Source organism: Salvelinus fontinalis, chromosome 29, assembly GCF_029448725.1.
Source record: "Salvelinus fontinalis isolate EN_2023a chromosome 29, ASM2944872v1, whole genome shotgun sequence".
Lineage (NCBI taxonomy): Eukaryota > Metazoa > Chordata > Actinopteri > Salmoniformes > Salmonidae > Salvelinus > Salvelinus fontinalis.
The window spans coordinates 36,266,818-36,289,613 of record NC_074693.1 but is presented as its reverse complement, the minus strand read 5'-3'; the positions used below and the strand labels follow the sequence as shown (position 1 = coordinate 36,289,613).

The 22,796-nt window shown below is 40.0% G+C and overlaps 1 protein-coding gene across 2 annotated transcripts; it reads right to left on the bottom strand.

Annotated features, from left to right (window-relative positions):
* Positions 1-249: 249 nt before the first annotated feature.
* LOC129827932 (T-cell leukemia homeobox protein 1-like) lies at positions 250-19,977 on the bottom strand. 2 transcript variants are annotated; one of them, XM_055889224.1, is made up of 5 exons: positions 18,877-19,977; positions 12,552-12,770; positions 11,886-12,123; positions 2,577-2,757; positions 250-2,220 (listed from the first exon to the last, which is right to left on the bottom strand). In XM_055889224.1, exons 1-5 carry the CDS (start codon positions 19,367-19,369, stop codon positions 2,152-2,154), a joined length of 1,200 nt encoding a protein of 399 aa, XP_055745199.1. In that variant the 5' UTR covers positions 19,370-19,977; the 3' UTR covers positions 250-2,151. The 2 variants fall into 2 exon arrangements, with proteins under 2 accessions (XP_055745199.1, XP_055745201.1); XM_055889226.1 differs by having other exon boundaries at positions 250-2,075.
* Between the last annotated feature and the right edge of the window lie 2,819 nt (positions 19,978-22,796).

Genomic DNA, 22,796 nt, shown 5'->3' with positions numbered 1-22,796 from the left:
GATCCCAATCTCCTGTGAGACCTATGGATTGGTTTATCTTCAATGTGTGTTGACTTCTTCCCACCGAAGCGAATCTTCAGTGCAAAACATTTGTGCGTCATTCATAAATATTTTGAATTCGTACATGCTACTTAAGACGCCGGATCCCATTGAGGGTTGAGGCAGAGGACAAAGAAACTAAACCGTAACATAAGGTTTTAGGTTTCCTCACAGATTGAGTGTTAGAACAAATTGGAAAATTAAACGAGGTCTTCGATACTTCTCTCAGTGTGAACCACTTGTTTATGTGTTTATCTATTAACAGGTTGCATTTACACAAAGGCAGCTAAAGAGGTTGGGTGAATGCTGGTATGGTATCCCAAACAAGTATTTTATATAGGCTTTTTATTCTGTAAATGGATCCAAAATCACAACTGACCATGTAGTTTTTTGCTTTCAATACACTTTACAAAACTGGAAAATTAATGAATAGAAAATGGTAGAGTGAAACTTATAACATGTGATGTATAGTAATATTTTGGTGCCCTGTACCAAAACTTGTTTTTGTGTGGAGACATTTTATTGGAAACGGATAAGGCTATTTTTGGCAGAGAGGTAAAAAAAAAAACACACACTCAGCCTCTTTAAGCACCTGTAGCAAAACACAGTGCATGGTTTTGAAAACAGTAAGGCTGAGGAATTTTTGCAAAATGGGCCAAGTCACGTCTTCATGGCATTGGAGACAGCAGGATGAAAGAGGCCCAAGGTTTGGGCAGAGGAAATGGGGGTTGAGTAGGCGTCACCTGGACAACTGCCTGCAGTTGACAGGATCTCAACCAGGTGAGACGCCCTCAAAACATGCCATCTCTGCGCAGTAAGGGTGGCTGACAGTTGTTTTGAACTAGGAAGGTTCTCCAGATTCTCTTGATATCAATGACTGATGCATTGTATGGACTTTTTGTGAACAGTACAACATGGGAACACTGAACAATGGAAAAGTACTACTTCCTGGTTTGGGCAACCATCTGTGATCTATGTGAAGTAGAGAGAGTGAAGCTCCTTTACATACAAGAGAAATGCAGTTATATATGCCCCAACCTAGAGATCTATCTAGATTAGCAGTGTTTTGTGCCTTCAGATAAGACCTTTTTGTTTTGACTTGACATGGATGATATTGGATGTTGACGACTGTCCAGTTTATGGGTGGACATGGTTCACAGACATCCCCGACACTGTTCTCCCCACAAGGTATCTATCGTTTTAGAACAAACTGTTCAAAAAACCTCCCACCTGGGCCTTGTTTCCCAGAAAATGTGTTGAGTTAGGCTAATCATTACATCGATAGCATCCAAGCAGTCTCACAAAAACCATTGTTGCACTAAATTGTATATACTGTAGTAACTCTCACTTTACTGATTAAAAGCATGCTGTGTAAAACTTTATACAGCCTTTTCTGGTGTTATATGAAACATGCCCTGCTGGTTTGCCTATGGAGAGGAAGTTGTCATAAAGGATGGAATATTGAAATGAAAGAGTAACACTGAAAGATGCAAATAAGTGTGTAATAATCAATAACATTTGGTTGTTAGAGTAAAGGACACTCTTAGTTTAGGAGGTGTGATTTTGTGAAATTATGCAGTTATCCTTTCTGGTGAAAGAACCACAAGACACAACAACAAAACAGGCTTTCAATTTTGATCATCTTTTCAAAAAGTCACAATATCATTTAATATAAAACACCTTTAAATGTAGTAAGTTATGAGGAATCCTCGAAGAGATATTCCACAATACCACTTGCAAACTGCAGTCAGGGAAGGGATCCACCTGGAAAGCTGGTGACTTCAACGGCAATTCCAAGTGCACACAGAAATATCGGAAACATGCATTACTACATTGTACAAAGCCAAACGCAAAGGAATCAGATCCAGTTAGAGGAATCCGATCCAGTTAAAGGAATCAGATCCAGTTTTGTTGCCATATGGCTGAGAGTCAGTGCGTCCCTGTTGGCAACAGGACAGTCTTGATGGTAGGCATCTACTGATGTGTCCTTTAGATTTCAGGTAGGATTTAGCTCCGTCCTCTGTTTAGACCGACAGCTGAAGGGAGAGTGAAAATCTGGTGTAAGGTAGGAAAATTACTTGACAGATTCAGGTCTGAAAAAACTTAGTAGACTCATTGATCATTGTCCATTTCAGTGGAACTAAATGTATGTCTGTCCACGCCAAGAAGTCCACATATGATCTATAAAAGAGAATACGTGGTTTATAAAGAAATACATTGAGAAAACGTCATATACTATAGGTTTCCTCCTTGTCCTTATTGTCGGTTGTTATGCACGTTAAATAACAAAACATATTACTGTACAATTCCACAATGCAACAGTCTGCATAAAATGCATTTTAATGTGCATCCGTCTACTGTAGATATGTGGTCACTCCCCAACAAATGGCCCACCCACATTTAGAAAAATCCTCAACATTACTATTATATTCTTATTATGAATTACACAGATGCACACACACCATTCCCCCCGACACACACGCACGCACACACACTGTCAGTCAGACCACAGATGCCAGGGAGGTGACGGAGGTCACCTTGTTGTCCTCTGCCCAGGGCTGGAGGTTCTGTAGGGCGTACAAGGAGGAGTTGTGCAGGCACAAGGGGTCCTGCTGCAGGGGCTGGCTCAGGGTCTTCTGAAATGCCTCCTGTTGGAGCTGCAGCATCAGACGGTTGGCCTGCTGTCTCTCTGCCTCGCGCTCCTCGGCTGTCTGTCTCCTGGTTCCACAGTGGGAAGAAGATGTTTTTTTGTTGTTGTCAAAACAGTGCCTAAATATTCATATTCATGTCATCATAAATTCTACTTTCAAAAGCAAAAAGCCAGATACTTCCTGAAATGTGTTAAATGCCCTCAAGTGATATTGATCAAAATAACTACTTTATAATAACTACTACAGTGGGGCAAAAAAGTATTTAGTCAGCCACCAATTGTGCAAGTTCTCCCACTTTAAAAGATGAGAGAGGCCTGTAATTTTCATCATAGGTACACTTCAACTATGACAGACAAAATGAGAAAAAAAAATCCAGAAAATCACATTGTAGGATTTTTAATTAATTTATTTGCAAATTATGGTGTTAAATAAGTATTTGGTCAATAACAAAAGTTTCTCAATACTTTGTTATATACCCTTTGTTGGCAATGACAGAGGTCAAACGTTTTCTGTAAGTCTTCACAAGGTTTTCACACACTGTTGCTGGTATTTTGGCCCATTCCTCCATGCAGATCTCCTCTAGAGCAGTGATGTTTTGGGGTTGTTGCTGGGCAACAAGGACTTTCAACTCCCTCCAAAGATGTTCTATGGGGTTGAGATCTGGAGACTGGCTAGGCCACTCCAGGACCTTGAAATGCTTCTTACGAAGCCACTCCTTCGTTGCCTGGGCGGTGTGTTTGGGATCGTTGTCATGCTGAAAGACCCAGCCACGTTTCATCTTCAATGCCCTTGCTGATGGAAGGAGGTTTTCACTCAAAATCTCACGATACATGGCCCCATTCATTCTTTCCTTTACACGGATCAGTCGTCCTGGTCCCTTTGCAGAAAAACAGCCCCAAAGCATGATGTTTCCACCCCCATGCTTCACAGTAGGTATGGTGTTCTTTGGATGCAACTCAGCATTCTTTGTCCTCCAAACACGACGAGTTGAGTTTTTACCAAAAAGTTATATTTTGGTTTCATCTGACCGTATGACATTCTCCCAATCTTCTTCTGGATCATCCAAATGCTCACTAGCAAACTTGAGACGGGCCTGGACATGTACTGGCTTAAGCAGGGGGACACGTCTGGCACTGCAAGATTTGAGTCCCTGGCGGCGTAGTGTGTTACTGATGGTAGGCTTTGTTACTTTGGTCCCAGCTCTCTGCAGGTCATTCACTAGGTCCCCCCGTGTGGTTCTGGGATTTTTGCTCACCGTTCTTGTGATCATTTTGACCCCACTGGGTGAGATCTTGCGTGGAGCCCCAGATCGAGGGAGATTATCAGTGGTCTTGTATGTCTTCCATTTCCTAATAATTGTTCCCACAGATGATTTCTTCAAACCAAGCTGCTTACCTATTGCAGATTCAGTCTTCCCAGCCTGGTGCAGGTCTACAATGTTGTTTCTGGTGTCCTTTGACAGCTCTTTGGTCTTGGCCATAGTGGAGTTTGGAGTGTGACTGTTTGAGGTTGTGGACAGGTGTCTTTTATACTGATAACAAGTTCAAACAGGTGCCATTAATACAGGTAACGAGTGGAGGACAGAGGAGCCTCTTAAAGAAGAAGTTACAGGTCTGTGAGAGCCAGAAATCTTGCTTGTTTGTAGGTGACCAAATACTAATTTTCCACCATGATTTGCAAATAAATTCATTAAAAATCCTACAATGTGATTTTCTGGATTTTTTTTTCTCATTTCGTCTGTCATAGTTGAAGTGTACCTATGATGAAAATTACAGGCCTCTCTCGTCTTTTTAAGTGGGAGAACTTGCACAATTGGTGGCTGACTAAATACTTTTTTGCCCCACTGTATATATATAAACATGATTATTTTACTTAATTATTTCATTTTTCACCCTTAGTTATTTTAGATTACCATTACTTCATTATGATGGAGAAGAAACATTTTTTTTTTACAATCATGTATGTCGTAACTACATATGAGGACATCAAGGGGACTCAGTTGTGGTCTCAACTTACTGTTAAAAGTGATAATACACAAGGTGCTATTTCAAACTGTTGTTGTGCATCAGCAGTGTTCCTCTTGTTAAATGTCACTCACTGACAGTCACTAAATTTGTCTAGTTAGTCTAAGCTAAGCAATCTAAGCTAATAATCATGGCAGAATTACCAACCGGGCATGCAGGGCACGTGCCCAGGGGCCCTGACCTCCAGGGGGCCCCGATGGATTTTTGTAAATTCATTAAAAATTAAAGCTGAAATGTGAACATCTAGCAACCTAAAGGTTGCGAGTTCGCATCTCATCAAGGACAACTTTAGCATTTTAACTAATTAGCAACTGTCACGTTCTGACCATAGTTCTTGTGTGTTTTGCTTGTTTTAGTGTTGGTCAGGACGTGAGCTATGTTGTGTGTCTAGTTTGTCTGTTTCTGTGTTTGGCCTAATATGGTTCCCAATCAGAGGCAGGTGTTTTGTGTTGTCTCTGATTGGGAATCATATATAGGTGGCTTGTTTTGTGTTGGGGTTTGTGGGTGGTTGTTTCCTGTCTCTGTGTTTTCTCTGCACCAGCTAGGACTGTATCGGTTTGCCACTTTTTGTTATTTTGTATTTGTAAGTGTTCTCTGTTTATCGTTTAATTAAACATGTTGAGCACTGGCTACGCTGCGTGTTGGTCCGATCCCTGCTACACCTTCTCTTCTCTTGAAGAGGAGGAAGGCTGCCGTTACAGCAACTATACAACTATGTACTACTTTTTAGCTACTTTGCAACTTCTTAACCCTTCCCCTAATCCTAATCCTAAAACTAACCAACCCTTTCAGGTAACCCTTCCCCAAGCCCTAACCTTAATGCGTCTAGCTAACTCCTCCCCTAACCCTAACCCTAACCCTTTAACATAACTCCTAAACTTAACCCTAACCGCTAACACCTAGCCTAGCTAACGTTAGCCACCTAGCTAGAATTTGTAACATACAGTGCATTCGGAAAGTAATCAGTACTCTTTTTCCACATTTTGTTACATTACAGCCTTATTCTAAAATGTATTAAATTCAATTTTTTCCCCATCAATCTACACACAATACCCTATGCTGACAAAAATGAAAACAGGTTTTTGGAAATTTTAGCAAATGTATTAAACATAAAAAACATAAATACCTTATTTACATAAGTATTCAGACCTTTTGCTATGAGACTCAAAATTGAGCTCATGTGCATCCTGTTTCCATTTGTCATCCTTGACATGTTTCTACAACTTGATTGGAGTCCACCTGTGGTAAATTCAATTGATTGGATATGATTTGCAAAGGCACACACCTGTCTATCTAATGTCCTACAGTTGACAGTGCATGTCAGAGCAAAAACCAAGCCATGAGGTTTAAAGAATTGTCCGTAGAGCTCCGAGACAGGAATATGTTGAGGCAACAGATCTGTGGAAGATACCAAAAATGTCTGCAGCATTGAAGGTCCCCAAAAATACAGTGGTCTCCATTATTCCTAAGTGGAAGAAGTTTGGAACTACCAAAATTCTTCCTAGAGCTGGCTGCCCGGCCAAATTGAGCAAAATCGGGGGAGAAGGGCCCTGGTCAGGGAGGTGACCAAGAACCCAATGGTCACTCTGACAGGGCTCCAGAGTTCCTCTGTGGAGATGGGAGAAACTTCCAGAAGGACAACCATCTCTGCCGAATTCCACCAATCAGGCCTTTATGGTGAAGTGGCCAGATGGAAGCCACTCCTCAGTAAAAGGCACGTGACAGCCCGCTTGGAGTTGGCCAAAAGGCACCTAAAGACTTTCAGACCATGAGAAACAAGATTCTTGAGTCTGATGAAACCAAGATTGAACTTTTTGGTCTGAATGCCAAGCTTCATGTCTGGAGGAAACCTGGCACCATCCCTACAGTGAAGGGAGGTGGCAGCATTATGCTGTGGGGATGTTTTTCAGCGGCAAGGACTGGGAGACTAGTTAGAATCGAGGGAAGGATGAACGGAGCAAATTACAGAGAGGTCCTTGATAAAAATCTGCTCCAGAGCGTTCAGAACCTCAGACTGGGGAAAAGGTTCACCTTCCAACAGGACAACGACACTACGCACACAACCAAGACACCGCAGGAGTGGCTTCGGGACAAGTCTCTCAATGTCCTGGAGTGGCCTAGCCAGAGCCTGGATTTGAACCCTATTGAACATCTCTGGAGAGACCTGAAAATAGCTGTGCAGCAACGCTCCCCATCCAACCTGACAGAATTTGAGAGGATGTGCAGAGAAGAATGGGATAAACTCCCCAAATGCAGGTGTACTCAATTCTGTAATCACTGCCAAATGTTGTTCAACAAGGTACTGAGTAAAGGGTCTGAATACTTATAGAAATGTGATAATTTGAAAAAATCTCTAAAACCTGTTTTTGCTTTTTCATTATGGGGTAAATTAATACATTCCATACGAAACGTTACATATAATACTAAAGGAGTTTCTCGGATTTACATTCAGAATAATACAAAATGTTCTGAGACCAGGTTGCACCTATTGGTAAATTTTTTTACAGACATTGAATATCCCTTTGAGCGTGGTGAAGCTATTAATTACACTTTGGATGGTGTATCAATACACCCAGTCACTACAAAGATGCAGGCGTCCTTCCTAACTCAGTTGTCGGAGAGGAAGGTAACCGCTCAGGGATTTCACCATGAGGCCAATGGTGACTTTCAAACAGTTACAGATATTAATAGCTGTAATAGGAGAAAACTGAGGATGGATCAACAACATTGTGGTTACCCCACAATACTAACCTAATTGATAGAGTAAAAAGAAGGAAGCCTGTACAAAATAAAAAATGTTCCAAAACATGCAACCTATTTGCAACAAGGCACTAAAATAGTAAATGTGTCAAAGCAGTTAACGTTTTGTCGTGAATACAAAGTGTTACGTTTGGGGCAAATCCAATACAACACATTACTGAGTACCACTATCCATATTTTCAAGCATATAGATGGCTGCATCATGTTATGGATATATTTGTAATCGTTAAGGACTGGGAAGTTTTTCAGGATAAAAAAAATTATGGAATGGAGCTAAGCAAAAGAAAAATCTTAGAGGAAAACCTGTTTCAGTCTGCTTTCCACCAGACACTGGGAGATTAATGTCCCTTTCAGCAGGACAATAACCTAAAACACTAGACCAAATCTACATTGGAGTTGCCTACCAAGAAGACAGGGAATGTTCCTGAGTAGCTGAGTTACAGTTTTGACTTAAATTTACTTGGAAATCTATGGCAAGACCTGAAAATGGTTGTCTATCAACGATCAACAAACAATTTGACAGAGCTTGAAGAATTTTGAAAATAATAATGGACAAACGTTGGAAACTTACCCAGAAAGACTCACAGCTGTAATTGCTGCCAAAGGTGCTTCTACAAAGTATTGACTCAGGGGAGTAAATACTTATGTAAATTAGATTTCTCAAAACATGTTTTCACTTTGTCATTATGGGGTATTGTGTGTAGATAAGTGGAATTATATTTTTTTTAATCCATTTTGAATTCAGGCTGTAACACAACAAAATTTGGAACAAGTCAAGGGGTATGAATACTTTCTGAAGGAATGGCAAAATGTATAGAATTGCGGGAAAATAGCTTTAAAATTGCAACAGCAACAAAAATCTCATTTGTTTACTTTTTGTTAATAAAATACTTGTTCTTTTAACAGATCCCTCTGTACATATTAAATTATACTTTTTAATCCCGGTGCTGAATTTATGTCAGTTAATATGTAGCGGCTAATTGTATTGCTAATAGGCTATAGCTGTGTTCGAATACCCATACTAACCTACTGTATACTACATACTTAATGAGTATATACTACATACTATATACTATTAGTTCATTTTAGTATACTGTAAATGAACAGTATCCTTTCGATTGTGCATACTAGCGCTACGCCTGCCTATCGGAAGTTGATGCTGTTGCTATGCCCCCTCTTGCTAGTTGGTTACGGACACCGGCCATATTCAACAGATGTTGAGCATTCTTAAATTCATCAGTTATTCTGCACTCTGGGAGAGTGCTCTGAAATCGGCGTAAATAGCCAGAGTGAACTCATGTCCATTGAGAACACACAACGACTATACCACTTAGCTAAGAATGACGTGAATAATCAAGTCAATAAGCGTTGGGTAGTTAGTTAATATACTGGCAAATTCAATGTATTAGTAGCCAAATAACGTTAGGTAGCTAGCTAACATACCGGTATTTAATGCTGTAATGATATGACCTGCAGTTCATAAGGATAGCGTAGCCAACAAATTGTCAGCCAACATAAGGTGTAGCGTAACTTATTTGAAAAGTCATTACTTTATTACATTGCTCAACATTTCCTTAAGATTTGTCATAATTAGTTAAAGCAATGAATTTGTATACGCTCTCGTCGGACTTCGGCTGCATATTTTCCGTAGTTTTCTTCAAATCTGAAAACAATGTGATGCCAAGCCCATTTTCTGAAAAATTGCATTACGGGCCCTAAAATCACGGAAATAGTATCCACTGCTTGTATACTTCATATTTTGTCGAATGTAGTACGACATCCGGGAACTTATGGCATACTAACTCTATCCATACTATGACCAATAAGCATACTACATTCTCAATTTACATCACAAATAGTATGGTTAGTATGAGTATTCGAACACAGCTTATATGTTTGTAGATCGACTGAGGTGAACGAAGCTTCAGCAACCAATGTGATAATGGCTGGGGTAATTTTTGCTTGTTCTCTAAATATAATTTTAGGACCTCACTAAAACTCAAACCCTGGTTACGGCCCTGGATGTATGTCATTCTTACATGGATATTATGCTACATGCTACATGACCAAAAGTATGTGGATGGACACCTGCTCGTCGAACATCTCATTCCAAAATCATGGGCATTAATATGGAGTTGGTCACCCCTTTGCTGCTATAACGGCCTCCACTCTTCTTGGAAAGGCTTTTCACTAGATGTTGGAACATTGCTGCGGCGACTTGCTTCCATTCAGCCACAAGAGCATTAGTGAGGTCGGGCACTGATGTTGGGCGATTAGGCATGGCTCGCAGTCGGTGTTCCAATTCATCCCAAAGGTGTTCGATGGGGTTGAGGTCCAGGCTCTGTGCAGGCCAGTCAAGTTCTTCCACACCAATCTCGACAAACCATTTATGTTAGGACCACACTTTGAGGGTGTTGTCATGCTGAAACAGGAAAGGGCCTTCCCCAAACTGTTGCCACAAAGTTGGAAGCACAGAATCATCTAGAATGTCATTGTATGCTGTAGTGTTAAGATTTCACTTCACTGAAATTAAGGGGCCTAGCCCGAACCATGAATAACAGCCCCAGACCATTATTCCTCATCCACCATACTTTACAGTTGCTCCAGAGTCCAATGGCGGCGAGCTTTACACCACTCCGGTCAAAGCTTGGCATTGCACATGGTAATCTTAGGCTGCTCAGCCATGGAAACCCATTTAATAAAGCTCCCGACGAACAGTTATTGTGCTGATGTTGCTTCCAAAGGCAGTTTGGAACTCGGTAGTGAGTGTTGCAAACGAGGAAAGATCATTTTTATACACCTCGGTCCTGTTCTGTGAGCTTGTGTGGCCTACCACTTCGCTGACCTTTCCTCTTCATGATAACAGCACTTACAATTGACCGGGACAACACTAGCAGAGCAGAAATTTGACAAACTGACTTGTTGGATAGGTGGAATCCTATGACGGTGCCACATTGAAAGTCATTGAGCTCTTCAGTAAGGCCATTCTACTGCCAATGTTTGTCTATGGAGATTGCATGGCTGTGTGCTAGATTTTATACACCTGTCAGCAACAGGTGTGGCTGAAATATACGATTCCACTCACTTGAAGGAGTGTCCACATAGTTTTGTGTATATGGTGTATTTCCATGTGATGGTTAGGTCTGCATGTGCAGCAGTCAGAAAAACACCTCTAAAATATTGTTTTATACACACCATCCTCATTAGCCACACGTTATTGTTAACTACATTATCGTAATCTGATTTCGCTGCTGTTCATTTGATCATTTGCTTGTTACTAGCGTAGCTGTGACACAAATACATCTTTCATGCACATCCTATCAACACACTATGGGGAAATATAAAAAATCACACCAAAACTAGCTTGGAAATTAGGAAAGTGAATTAGCCAATTCCCTGGTTATTCATGATATGCCATTTAGCCATTCTTTTTTTCATGTTTCTGTAGAAAACATGGCCCTGTGTTGACGCCTGGCACATAAATACCTATTGAAATAGGATCCCAGGCTTTACTTTTCCACCTGGTATTGAAATAAATCATTTGCCAGCTTTTCAAAGGTGAGTCACATCACAAATCCAATTATTGCTATTGGATTTCGTACGGCATTTAATGACCTACGACCCCATGTGCTGTTCACAATATGGATAACAACAATACATCCTTGACCACATCAGGTGAAGGTCAGCTAGATCAGTTGGATCTCAGTGAATGACCACTATCTGATCACAGAGTCTATGATTCAAGATGACTCAGATGTACAGGAATAACTACTACAGTACATGCATTCCCTTTAGTTCCTTGTTTGTCATCAAAGGTTAAGTAAGGCATTATAATTTTAATGTCCACTCATTCATTTCAAATGACCATAAACAACCGTTTGAGTGAGTTAGGGGGAAGAGTTTCGGCCATGGACAATGCACTCAATTATTCAGACTAGTGTGTCAATATTGCTTTGGACAGCATCTTTCCAGAGGACATTTTAAGAACAGGGCTAATTGTGCTTGGTCAAGGGAATTGGCCTCCAAAAAACAAGTAGGAGCTAAGCTAAGCAAAAAAAGGTGTTTCCCTGTCACAACAAAATGCCTTGGGTGCATAGAATAGTCCTTTAAAACATCACAAAAGCTTGCTCACCTCAAGCAAAGCAATTCACATACTATACCATACTCTAATTTAAACAGCTGCCTAGTTGTTACTTTGTGACACTTCCTGCATCAATCTGATGTATCAAAATGCATAAAACATAAGGCAGCATGAACAATGGAAAGCAGTTTTGGGGAAAAAAACTTGAAATAAAAAATGTTCAAAAGCGACAATAAAAAAAAACATTAACAGTGAGAGTGTTGATACAGACAGTGTTAAAGAATGTCTAGAAGTGTGTTACTGTAATGCGTTGCTGTAATGGGCCCCTACCGCCATTTTGTCCTCCTATTCTGGAACCAGGTTTTGACCTGTGCGTCTGTCATCTTCAGGGCCTTGGCCAGGGTGGCGCGCTCCGCCGATGCCAGGTACTTCTGTCGGTGAAAGCGTTTCTCAAGTTCGCAGATCTGCACACGGCTGAATGAGGTGCGGGGCTTTTTTCTTTTGGGTGGCGTCCGGTTCTGATAGGGGTGGCCGATGCGCCGGGTCACCGAGAAGGGAGAAAGGGCTGCTGAGAGAGAGCGAGAGAGAGAGAGTTTGTTTTTCCAGAGATTAACCTTGGTCAAGTGAGAACCTTCTCTGACATATACCATTCTTTGCCATATATTGAGCTTGCACGATCACTCATCTTATACTTGTGATTATGTTGTCCATCCCTAATGCAATTCAATATTTCATCATCTATGTTTTTATTTATTTTAACATGAGTTAGCCAACATTTAATGATTCATTACTGGCTATTGAACCTTGCAATATGATTACAAGGTGAAAACAGTCCTTTCTCATAACAAATGCATACAGTTTTTCAGTACATAGAGTGTTGTCCTATGGACCTAGCTATGCATTTTGGTATTTTAACACCCCTGATGGAAACCAGGAGAAGACAAACCAGGGCAAGATAAAGGACACATGTAAAAGAAGAGCAGGGAAGTGACTCACCTGGACAAGTACCCTTTCGAAAGGGATAGTCTGCAAATGGGCCAGTGTCTCGCAGGTGAGCGAGTTCGGGGTAATAGTGTTTGGCTAATGTCTCCATAGAGCTCCAGGTAGGGACCCTGCCGATGTCCCCCTTGGGGAGAGGGCAGAGGCCTGGCAGGGCCGGGGGGGCTCCTGGCCTCCCACTGGGGTCTCCTGCTTGTCTGTCCTCTGCCTGCTCCGCTAAAGAAAGGGAGACACAGTCAGGGACCCACATGGAGCTGTGGGGGTCGGGTGGGGGTACTCTGGAAGTACCTCTTATCGCTATTTTGTCAAGATGGGGATTTGTTACATTTGTCTATTTTTTGTCATTTAGCACAATAACTATATATAATATATGACATTTAGCAGATGCTTTCATCCAAAGCAACTTACAGTCATGTGAGAACAGATTTCACATTTGGGTGGCCCTGGGAATTGAACCCACAACCCTGGCATTGCTAATCCCATGCTTTACCAACTGAACCATTCAGGACCATTAAACTGATTGGTTAGGCCAAAAGTATCACATTTGGTTTGATGCCGAATCATTACAGTTAGCTTTTTAAGCTATCCAGCCAAAGATAGTAACTTGGGCGATATGTACACGCTACATTTGTAAAAAGAAATTACCAATTAAAACATGATACAAAGGAAAAGTACCAATCTCAAGCACTTTGACAAGGTAAATTATTTGTGCATGTTGTCTATTCGTCAGGCAGCAGCGCAACTTTGGTTTTTAGAAGTGGAGTTTTGTATCACATTTCAATTATAAAACTGGCATTGGGACAAAAATGCTATTTCAGAATCTGTGTGTGTGGGGGGGGGGGGGGGGTTGAAGACAACGATGACATGTCCCCCCTGTCCCCAGTGAAAGTTGCGCCCCTGGTGTCGGGCATGAGTAAACAGAACATTCATAAACGCAATATAATATGTTTGGATATAAATCCCTTCTAAAGCCTTATTGTCATACATGCATAACCTGTAAAACAGATGTTTCTGTCGAAGGGATCGGAAGCAGGCTTCCCTGTTCCTCACAAGCTGTTGTCTTACAGTATGTTTATGTGCCTAGTTCTGTCAGAGAGCTCACCAGGAGCCAAAATGCATATGAAAACATCTCCATATGTGTCCTGTGGGACCAATGTTACTGTGTTGAGAATTTAGTAACCTGAATTCAGTGTGAGCAATCAAAATGTATTTTCCACAGAGGCACTCTGGAGATGAGATAAAACACAAATGAAACACAAGCCACATAACGCACTCAACAATCATTTTGAATCACTCCCAACCTCTCAGATTGGTTATAAACCTAAATAGCAGAATAAATAAATAAATACACATGTTTTTTTTAAATACTTAAAAAAATGTAATTAGGTACATTTGCCATACAATTGCAGTGACTCAAAGTGTTGAGTGTTGAAAAAGTGTTTAAAAACATATTTTTAATCTAGAGAGGGTCCAACCCTTCATTGCCTAAGGATAGAAATGAATAGGTCACACATTTGGAGCAAGCATGTCTGATCCCGGCTCAACATGCAGTTCTGGGTACAGATAACACCACATTAGACTTCTATTTCAGGCCATCTGTGGACCAGCTAATGGACCAGGCACATACAGTACAAGCACGTTCATATGCAACCCAAGAGTAACAAGCAAACAGACTGCCATCCAGTCGAACGAGCTAAAGGTTCCCTTCAAACCTAACTTTAATTCTGACATAAGGTATTCCAAATAAATAGTTGAAACGTGACACTATTCATATTGATGATGATTGACTAATTCATGTGGAAATAGAACAAAAGACAAAAGGTCTAGCCGTTGTAAAATAGGTTTTAATTGTACTTTGTCTGCGATGTTGCTAGTTTTGACCAGCTTCCAAAACAAAGAGCCAAGTGTGTCGTAGTAGTCCACTAAATTCAGCAGTGTGCCAAGAGCCCAGAACACACCTGTCTGTTATCAAAACCTGAAGACATGGAATGAGGCAGTTAGTTCAATTTAGCCCTCAGCCTCTTTACAGTGACAGGCTTTATAATTTGATGTGATTGGTTTTAATTACAGCCCATATTGCAAGAAGTTGTCAGAGTGTTTACACACAGACAATTACCACAATAATTGTATTCATTGAAGTAAATACTGTTTCCCATAACTGAGAAAGACCAAGTATGGCTACAGAGGCTATAGGATATTTCACTTGACTACCACATCACCATTCAATTCCCAAGATCAATGTATTTCATAAAGGAGAGAAAATTGAATGTGGTCAAAAGTGTTAAGTGTTATACATTTTTATTTCATTCAATGATCTTATTTCATTTTTATTTGAAATGTGGGTATCTTGTTTTCAAGAAAACATTGTTTTTTGAGAATTATTTTTTTCTCCAACGGATGACAAAGGAAATGGTGGAGAATACTAAATCTGATGCCTGGGTAATATGATTTAGCATAAGGATATCAAAAAATAAAATGCTACCGTGGAGATATAATAAAGCCAGATATACTTAATAACACCTTTCTGTGACAGCGCCTCTCTTCCCCACTGCGGATATTACATGCGTAGCAATCTAATAAATATGTGCGTAAAGGATTCTTACCGGGGTATTGAAATATAACATGAACATATATCGCTATTTATTACACTGTGAGGCAAAACAGAGCCACTTGCCCCTGCCACACTGGCTGAGAATAGAAGCAACTTCCAGAGAAAACAGTACGGCTTTCCCCATTAATATCCAATTACTGTAGCCATCATTACATTTATATATTTGTGAGGAAGGTCATTGTTTTTAACTAAGATAGAACACCACTACAGGAATACAATTGGATTTACGCTATGCATTAACATAAGGCATGCTCTAATTTCACTGGCCATGATGGGACATTGCACAGGTACAACAAGCAGGTGGAATGTAATCGCAGTACACATTACATAGTATTTACAACTGTTATATCTGTTCGTGGTTTGTGTAATTATATGTCATCAAGTTATTTTAAGGTGTTTATAGTTCTCTAAAGAGTGATAACCACGTATCAACTCTCCTAATACTGAAATCTCATCAAAAGACATTGATTATAGAGGTATTGATTGGTATTATTTGTTACCTCACTTCAAGACTATAGTGTATTACAGCATGGATATATTATTTTGTACTAATACATGCAGATATTGTAAAAGTTTAAATGGCTTTGGTGGTAAGCATATGTTGCTATGAAACTAACAACAGACCAAGGGCCTACAATTTCCCCAGAACCTATAGAGCCACAAGATCAACTATGTTTGTTGACTTGATGGGACACATCTGTTTATGCACCTCTCTGCTTTTTCAAACGTGCAAACTGCCAAGTCAATTAACATAAAAACATGTGTTATTCCCTTTCAGTTCCTCCCAATCTGTCCGGTCTGTTGTGAATATCGCATCTCCAATTCTAGGCCTGTTCGCTGTTTCACTTGCTTTGACGCTTGCGGTGAAGTGCAGCGCTGCAATTCAATATGAAAGGGATCATTTATTTTAAAAAGGAGAGGTCTATTTCAAGTATCCAGAGAAGCGCTTTACGATTTGAGATATTAATTTAAGATAGGTCAACCAAAAAGACTGGCGCTGAATGCTGAAGTAAGTCCATCCAGCAACTAAAACTAATGTCCTATCTTTTGTAGCCTAGCAGGCCTATCAGGGTTCCCGAAATGAATTTATTTGGGATTCTTTTTAAAGGTGGAAATACAATCTGGCCCCTATGATAATAAACTCAAATGAAATCGATGGCAAAAACATCAGAATATTAGCCTACGATGTGTGATTTAAAAAATAAATGTCTCAAACAATATTGACAAATGGCTATACCGTAAATACTAAGCACTTTCAAGATAGGCCTTTTTCTCAAAGGTTGATCACAAATGATAACAAAAAGTGCTCACTTAAAATAAAGTTTTGTTGGTGGGTAATAATGAGGCTACATAACCAACACCAAAGATAAACCAAATTAAACGAGAGGCCCTTTGTGACTATGAATACAATGGGTACGCATATTTACACAATATATTTTATAGTTCACATATCTGTTCTGGTTTAAATAATTAATGAGGAAAGCACAGCGCTATAGCATTGTTAATATTTAATGAGGGCTAATACATGATGATCATCATTTTCGTCTTCATTGTGGTGACGTCATGGCAGAAAAACTCATATCTCGGCGGAGTGGGAGCTGAGGTTATGGTCATTGTAAAATGTACAGGCCAAAAGCTGGCCTTCGAGTTATGATTTAATTTACCTCGTTCTTCTCTTTCCTTAATCGTTCAAATAAATGTTCGTCGAATTAGAAAAGCGTATAGGCCTATCATGGCCCATGCAACCCTTCGTGTGGTGCCTTTTTCTATGCTAATCGAAAACACCAGACACCTAGAGCCTACGTGAAAAATGATTTTGAACCAATGCCACTTTCCAATTTCCCAAAATACGAGAAAAGCGTTGGTCAAATGATTCAGGACCTGCAGGCATTGATATACAGTACGGCCTAAATCATATTCACAATCCCAGACACAATACTTTAATGTATTCATTCTTCTTCTACAGATTAAACGCCTGAATTGTACAAGCCTATTATACGCAATAATAGGGTCTTATGATAGCTTAAACTAAAAGCGCGTGAAGATAAGAGAAATCTGAACATGAGTGAGATAAATTATGCCATTACATTTGTGCTTAGGCCTACAGCAAAAATAATTTGTTTCTGTGAATGATAGTAGATAGATAATGCATTACACCTGCCAATGTCACATATATAGGCCAATACATTTGGCGAAACCTGAAGCGTTCGTAATGTCATCTCATTTACCTTGACACCCCAATGGTGAAGATAAACGTAAATGCAAAGGTTTATGGATTAAATAAACAGGTCGGGCCGTACGCTACATGTTTAAATGCCATGCTTCAAAGTTTGTATATAATTTGTCACAATTATGTTCCCTTTTTATTTTATTTCAATGGTTCAATTAGGTTGGACGTAACTGGATAGTTGTTCAACAGTGTGTTGAAGACGGTTCTATTCAAATAAAACAGCATTTATTCAAGAACTACACGAATAGATTATTTGTATTTAATGTCGTGACGTTCAACGTGGAAAGGGAAATGTCAAAAACGCCTAAGAAGTGTGTCCTTTGATAGTGACAGTGTTGCTATCTTCTCTAATCGTCGTCTGTATACACAACTATAGGCCTAAATGGGCCAGTAGATCCCACTCACAATTCTTTACGTAACACACCTGCAGGAGTGCATCATCAATGCCTACCTTGCCGTAAACTGACTCGCTAGTTTAGGGCCCATTTTGTATTGAAAGGAGCTAGAGTAGGCCTATATACCACAACTGCAAAGCTTAGCTACTATATGCCTCTAAAAGTAAATGTATCATAGGCCTGATAATGATAATAATAAGCTAGAATAAGCAAATTGTCATATTGTTGTTAGGCTGCTACAATAAGCAATACTACTACTATTAATAATAATAATAATAATAATAGCCTAATAACAGCAATACTCTATTCTATTATTATTAGGATATTATTATTATGATTGTTAGAATTATTGGCGTTAACCTATTAATTGTATTATAGGTATATTGATATTGATGTTGTTATTATTAAAACTATTCGGATGGTGTTGAGTCGTGAATTCTATATTCAGAAATTTATCTGTTCTATTGCATTTTGAAAAGGAGAAATCTCTTCAAATCGTGTCGTACATTTTGTAGGCTATGGAGAGCTATCATTTTTATTAGGGTGCCAGTGATTTATCACATTTATTCCCTCCTATTAAACGAAAAGCCAATCTTAACGGTTGACATTATACCATATAATTATACAAATCTACACAACATATATTCTTAACAATACCTGCAAGTATTTATTTGCCTTTTAAATGAACTAATATGATACATATAGACAGGCCTTGATGTTAAATCGAATTCCTCATGCCATATGCCCAGTCGCACATCATGCCATATGCCCAGTCGCACATATGATTTGATAAATGAGTCTGTCACATAATTGCCTACCATGGCTTCTTAATTGACAGCGTCAAGATGCTAAAATGTTTTGCTTAGGCATACGCCCTGCTTGCAAGGATGTGGGTTCAACTGAAAAACAACAAATAAATGTGAACTTTTAAACGAATTATATTGAAGTTTGAACCTCTTTTCAACTGGAAAAGATATATCAGATATGATAGGCCTATGGGGAAATCCACGAAGCAATGTTCCCATTTAGTGACATGTTTTTTTGTCTACAGAAACATACATTTTCAGAAGTTTAGATGAATCTTACCAGTGAGTCTGTCCTTTGCGAATCTTCGACTGCTCTCCATCCACGGGAAGGTAAAGTTTGCCGCATTTCCCATACTTGGCATTGAAGTCACTGAGGTGATGCCACCCGCGAGGCCAGGTGGATGGGTAGGCGGGGGCTGATGTGGATTCGGTGGCATGGGTCTGTGAGCTGGCACCCTGATAACACCACCGGCGTTCCCGCCATTAACGTTAACGTTCATGTTCATGCTGACATTCATGTTCATATTCACGTTATAGGAACCTGCGAGTCCAGCCGCCATAGAGCAGGCCGGGTTATAGACGCTGTTATAGCCATTGGTGTAAACGTTTGGGGCAAGCGTGTAATCCGTGTCGCTGGTTCGGTTGGGCAGCATGCAGCTGCTGGACTGGTCCGTGCTGTTCAGAATCTGGTCTATTCCAAAGCTGATGGGCTCGTGCTGCTGGTGTGTCTGGTTGACCTCTTCAATTCCAGTGTGCTCCATTGTTGTATTCATATTAGCGTCTCAGAACGTCTCATATGTTGATGAAAAGTATGCTATTTGTTTTCCTTATTGCCGCAGTATCGGATGCAGAAACGATGCCCCCGGTCTGTGTTCAGATCATTTAGTCTAAATATACTTCCTTGAGCAGTGCGCGACCAACACCGTCCGAAGCGTTTCCATTATCTGTCCAGAAGACATAGAACTGGAGTAGACTAAAATGCACCGTTAATAATCCATCGGGATAGATTCTGGGGGAGTCTTAAAAGGCATATCCATCACCTTGTAGCATGATCTTTAACACATTTACTTGCACATTAATCGATAAAGATGAGTAGCCTATTGGTAATGTAAAAATAGTTCGCCAGACTACTTACAGCCAAATCTTCAATTTGAGGAGTTCCCAAGTTCCTGTGAAGCGGATACCGGCTCTCTTCTCTGGCATTGTTGTTGCAACATCTACAAAGGCAGAGGCCATTGCCGACTCACCCTCAACGTATCAAAATATGTAACAAAATGAAGTGTTGACTGTGCTAAACATGAATATTAATTGGGAAAGATAGCTCCGTTCCAGTGAATCTGAAGTGATTTTAGCAGCTGTCGAGACACCCCTCCTGCCTAACTCTTGCCATTCGGTCATCCATTGGCCCACGCATTTCAATGTTTTGCAGCCCGCTCCATTCTCTTAAAGAACCCGCAGCCCCAGTTTTATTGTGCTGTATAATATGACATGCGGTGTATATCAGAATAGAACTGAGTTTAAGCACATAGGCTATCACCAACCTTAATCCCACTATAAAACGATATGACATGAACAACTAGCTAATAGATATGGACTATCATGCATGAAAATATGTTTAATTGCTATGTAACTATGGGTTTTATTTGATATTATACATCCCTGTTTATTGCCCTTTCATTGTAAGGCCTGATAGTAACCAAATAGCCAGACTAGACAATCGAGCAACGAGAATTTCAACTAATTTATAATTAAGCCTGTGTGGCTCTTTTTCGCACCAATAACATTAGATATGCAAGAAGATAACCGTTAACGAGGAGTAGGAATATAGGACAGGCTATATAGCCTAATCATGATTATGACAAGATGGTCTTCAATTAGTAACATCACGCAAGAAGACAAAAAATATGTTGCAAAGCAAACTGTGAACGTTTCCCTTGTCCAACAACGCTTGTGCATTAACAACTCAGAGAGACATACACACACTCTCCGATGGGACTACACAAAATAAGGTTTCATCAAATAAATTAAAGCGGCAATCTGCAGTTGCTACATCCATTTTTTGACTTATAAATGAATGATATGCACCCATTGGTTCTTCAAAAATATCACTTAAATTGCCTCATGATCTAGGTTCAACTGTCGAGGGGTGCTACCCCATCATAACCCAAAATATAAGCTTGTTTTATAAACAAAGCAAATGTTAACAAACACTATATAGCCTCAGCATATGTTTAAAACGATTATTTTTGGATTAGTACAGATTATTAGACCAGCCTGTGACTATGCCAATAAAGTCCATAAGAGAACCCTGGCTTGCCCTTGACAATGCAAAACACAGTGTTGATTGGCACAAATTATTTAACCTTTCTCTGCCTGAAGCAAGAGTGCGGATTTCCCGGTCTAAATTTAATCAAAATGAAAAATGACTCATAATAAAACTGCAACACGGGGAAAACGGATTTAATATATCTTCGTTTTATTACGCACTTATTCAGGCCAGGCTTATTTCAGCTTCCGTGTGAATAAAGATATCTCTCAACTGCTCAAACTGGCTATAGGGAAGCATAAAAATCAATTGTATGAATTTAAAGCTATATCAATAATGGACGTTGATACGTGAGGCGACGAGAATGGGGGTACTGTAAACCTAAGATGTGTTTGTTTTTAAACATGATCGAATAAAATAAAGAGGGAACGAATATGTTGGGAGAGCCATCCTGGGAAGCGCGTAAAATGTAACTCAATTGCTGTTAAACTGCCTAGCCTACCTATTGATGTCACGTTGGGGATGACAGGCTATGCCACTGGACATTTGGACGACGAATGCGTCATTATGGCAAAATGAATGTGTAAACGACCATGATGTATCACACATCATCTCCAATTGGTGACATGATGGTTATCGGAGAGGCTATCTCTTTGGTTCTTCACCGTGAAGCCTCGAGAGCAAAAGGAGGATGTCTCACTGTATCTGCGCGCGCCCTAAGGTCAAACGCAAAGTGTGGGCGCAGTTGAGAGTTATTTAAGATACTCATGCAGCACGTTGTGAATTAGCCGAATGAGAGTAACGTATAGGCCTCTACCATATAGGCCTATAGCTTGGCAGCGAGTTTAATTAACCAAAACATAGGCATATTTTATGGGTATGGGATACATCATTGCCTATAGGCTTGCGAGTTACTTTCACCAACACATATAGACTTATGCTAAACTCAAAACCAATTCGAAGAAGAGGCGAAATGGTAGCTTTAATTCGTTTATGTCCTTCTGATTATTTTGAACAGTAAGAATCTCTCATTATGTAACCTGACAACTTGAACCTTTCATTTCACAACCTGTTTTTAACGCCTCATACTGAAATGAAATTAATCAGCCAGGTACAACAGTTAAAAACTATTTCGATGCACTATATTTTTTTTAACACAATTGAATATGATAAGCCATCAATAACATCAAATCCAATAAAACTCCAAGCCAACATATATAGGCCTAAGCAATAGGCCTAAACCCTAAGTTAATTATGAACAGGGCACATTAATACATGTGAAACTATGGAGTGGATTTGACATGAAACATTTGCCATCAGAAAATCACATTTTTTTCTGTCCAACTTTGACAACGATTGCATCCATATTAAGATTTAAACCAATTTAATCAAACTCTCTACACCCCCCCCCCCCCCCCCTCCCCTCCCATTCCCCTTCTCAAATGGAATATGAAAGCCTTTAGCTGGTTGCCCAGAGGCGATGTCTATGGTGACTTCCATGCAGCCGGTGATGAATCGTTATCTCCAGGCAGTGTTGCGCGTCTGGGTAATAAAGTAGCGGCAAAGCACAGACAAAAGGAATTTGTCACAGTTGGATCCCCGAAATATTATAGTGACCCCCCCACCCCCACCCCCGAGTGCAACGTTTCTGCACAAGGCTTCAAGAGATTTGTAAACAACTGCGATAGTTAGGAGCCATTTAAAATCAGTCCTCTAAGAACTTGTCAATTTAACAATTCAGTGCTGCAGTTAAGCGGCGATAGGCTGTGCCATGTGAAACAAACCGTCAAATTAGAACAAAAACAGACTGTTTGTGATCATTGTAGGGCACAGGCACCTGTTGGCTCGTTTTAAGCAATAGGCCTAAATTCTGTGCTGTGCAGTTACTGATGCCGTATAAGCAGTTGATATTCTATGATATTGGTTATCCACCT

Excerpts from the sequence above, each read along its gene's own strand:
- LOC129827932 (XM_055889224.1), bottom strand. The coding sequence starts at position 19,369 with ATGAATACAACAATGGAGCACACTGGAATTGAAGAGGTCAACCAGACA. Across the intron at positions 12,124-12,551 it reads TCGAAAGGGTACTTGTCCAG|CAGCCCTTTCTCCCTTCTCG; the intron begins GTGAGTCACTTC and ends GCTCTCTCTCAG. Across the intron at positions 2,758-11,885 it reads AATAGGAGGACAAAATGGCG|GAGACAGACAGCCGAGGAGC; the intron begins GTAGGGGCCCAT and ends CTGTGGAACCAG.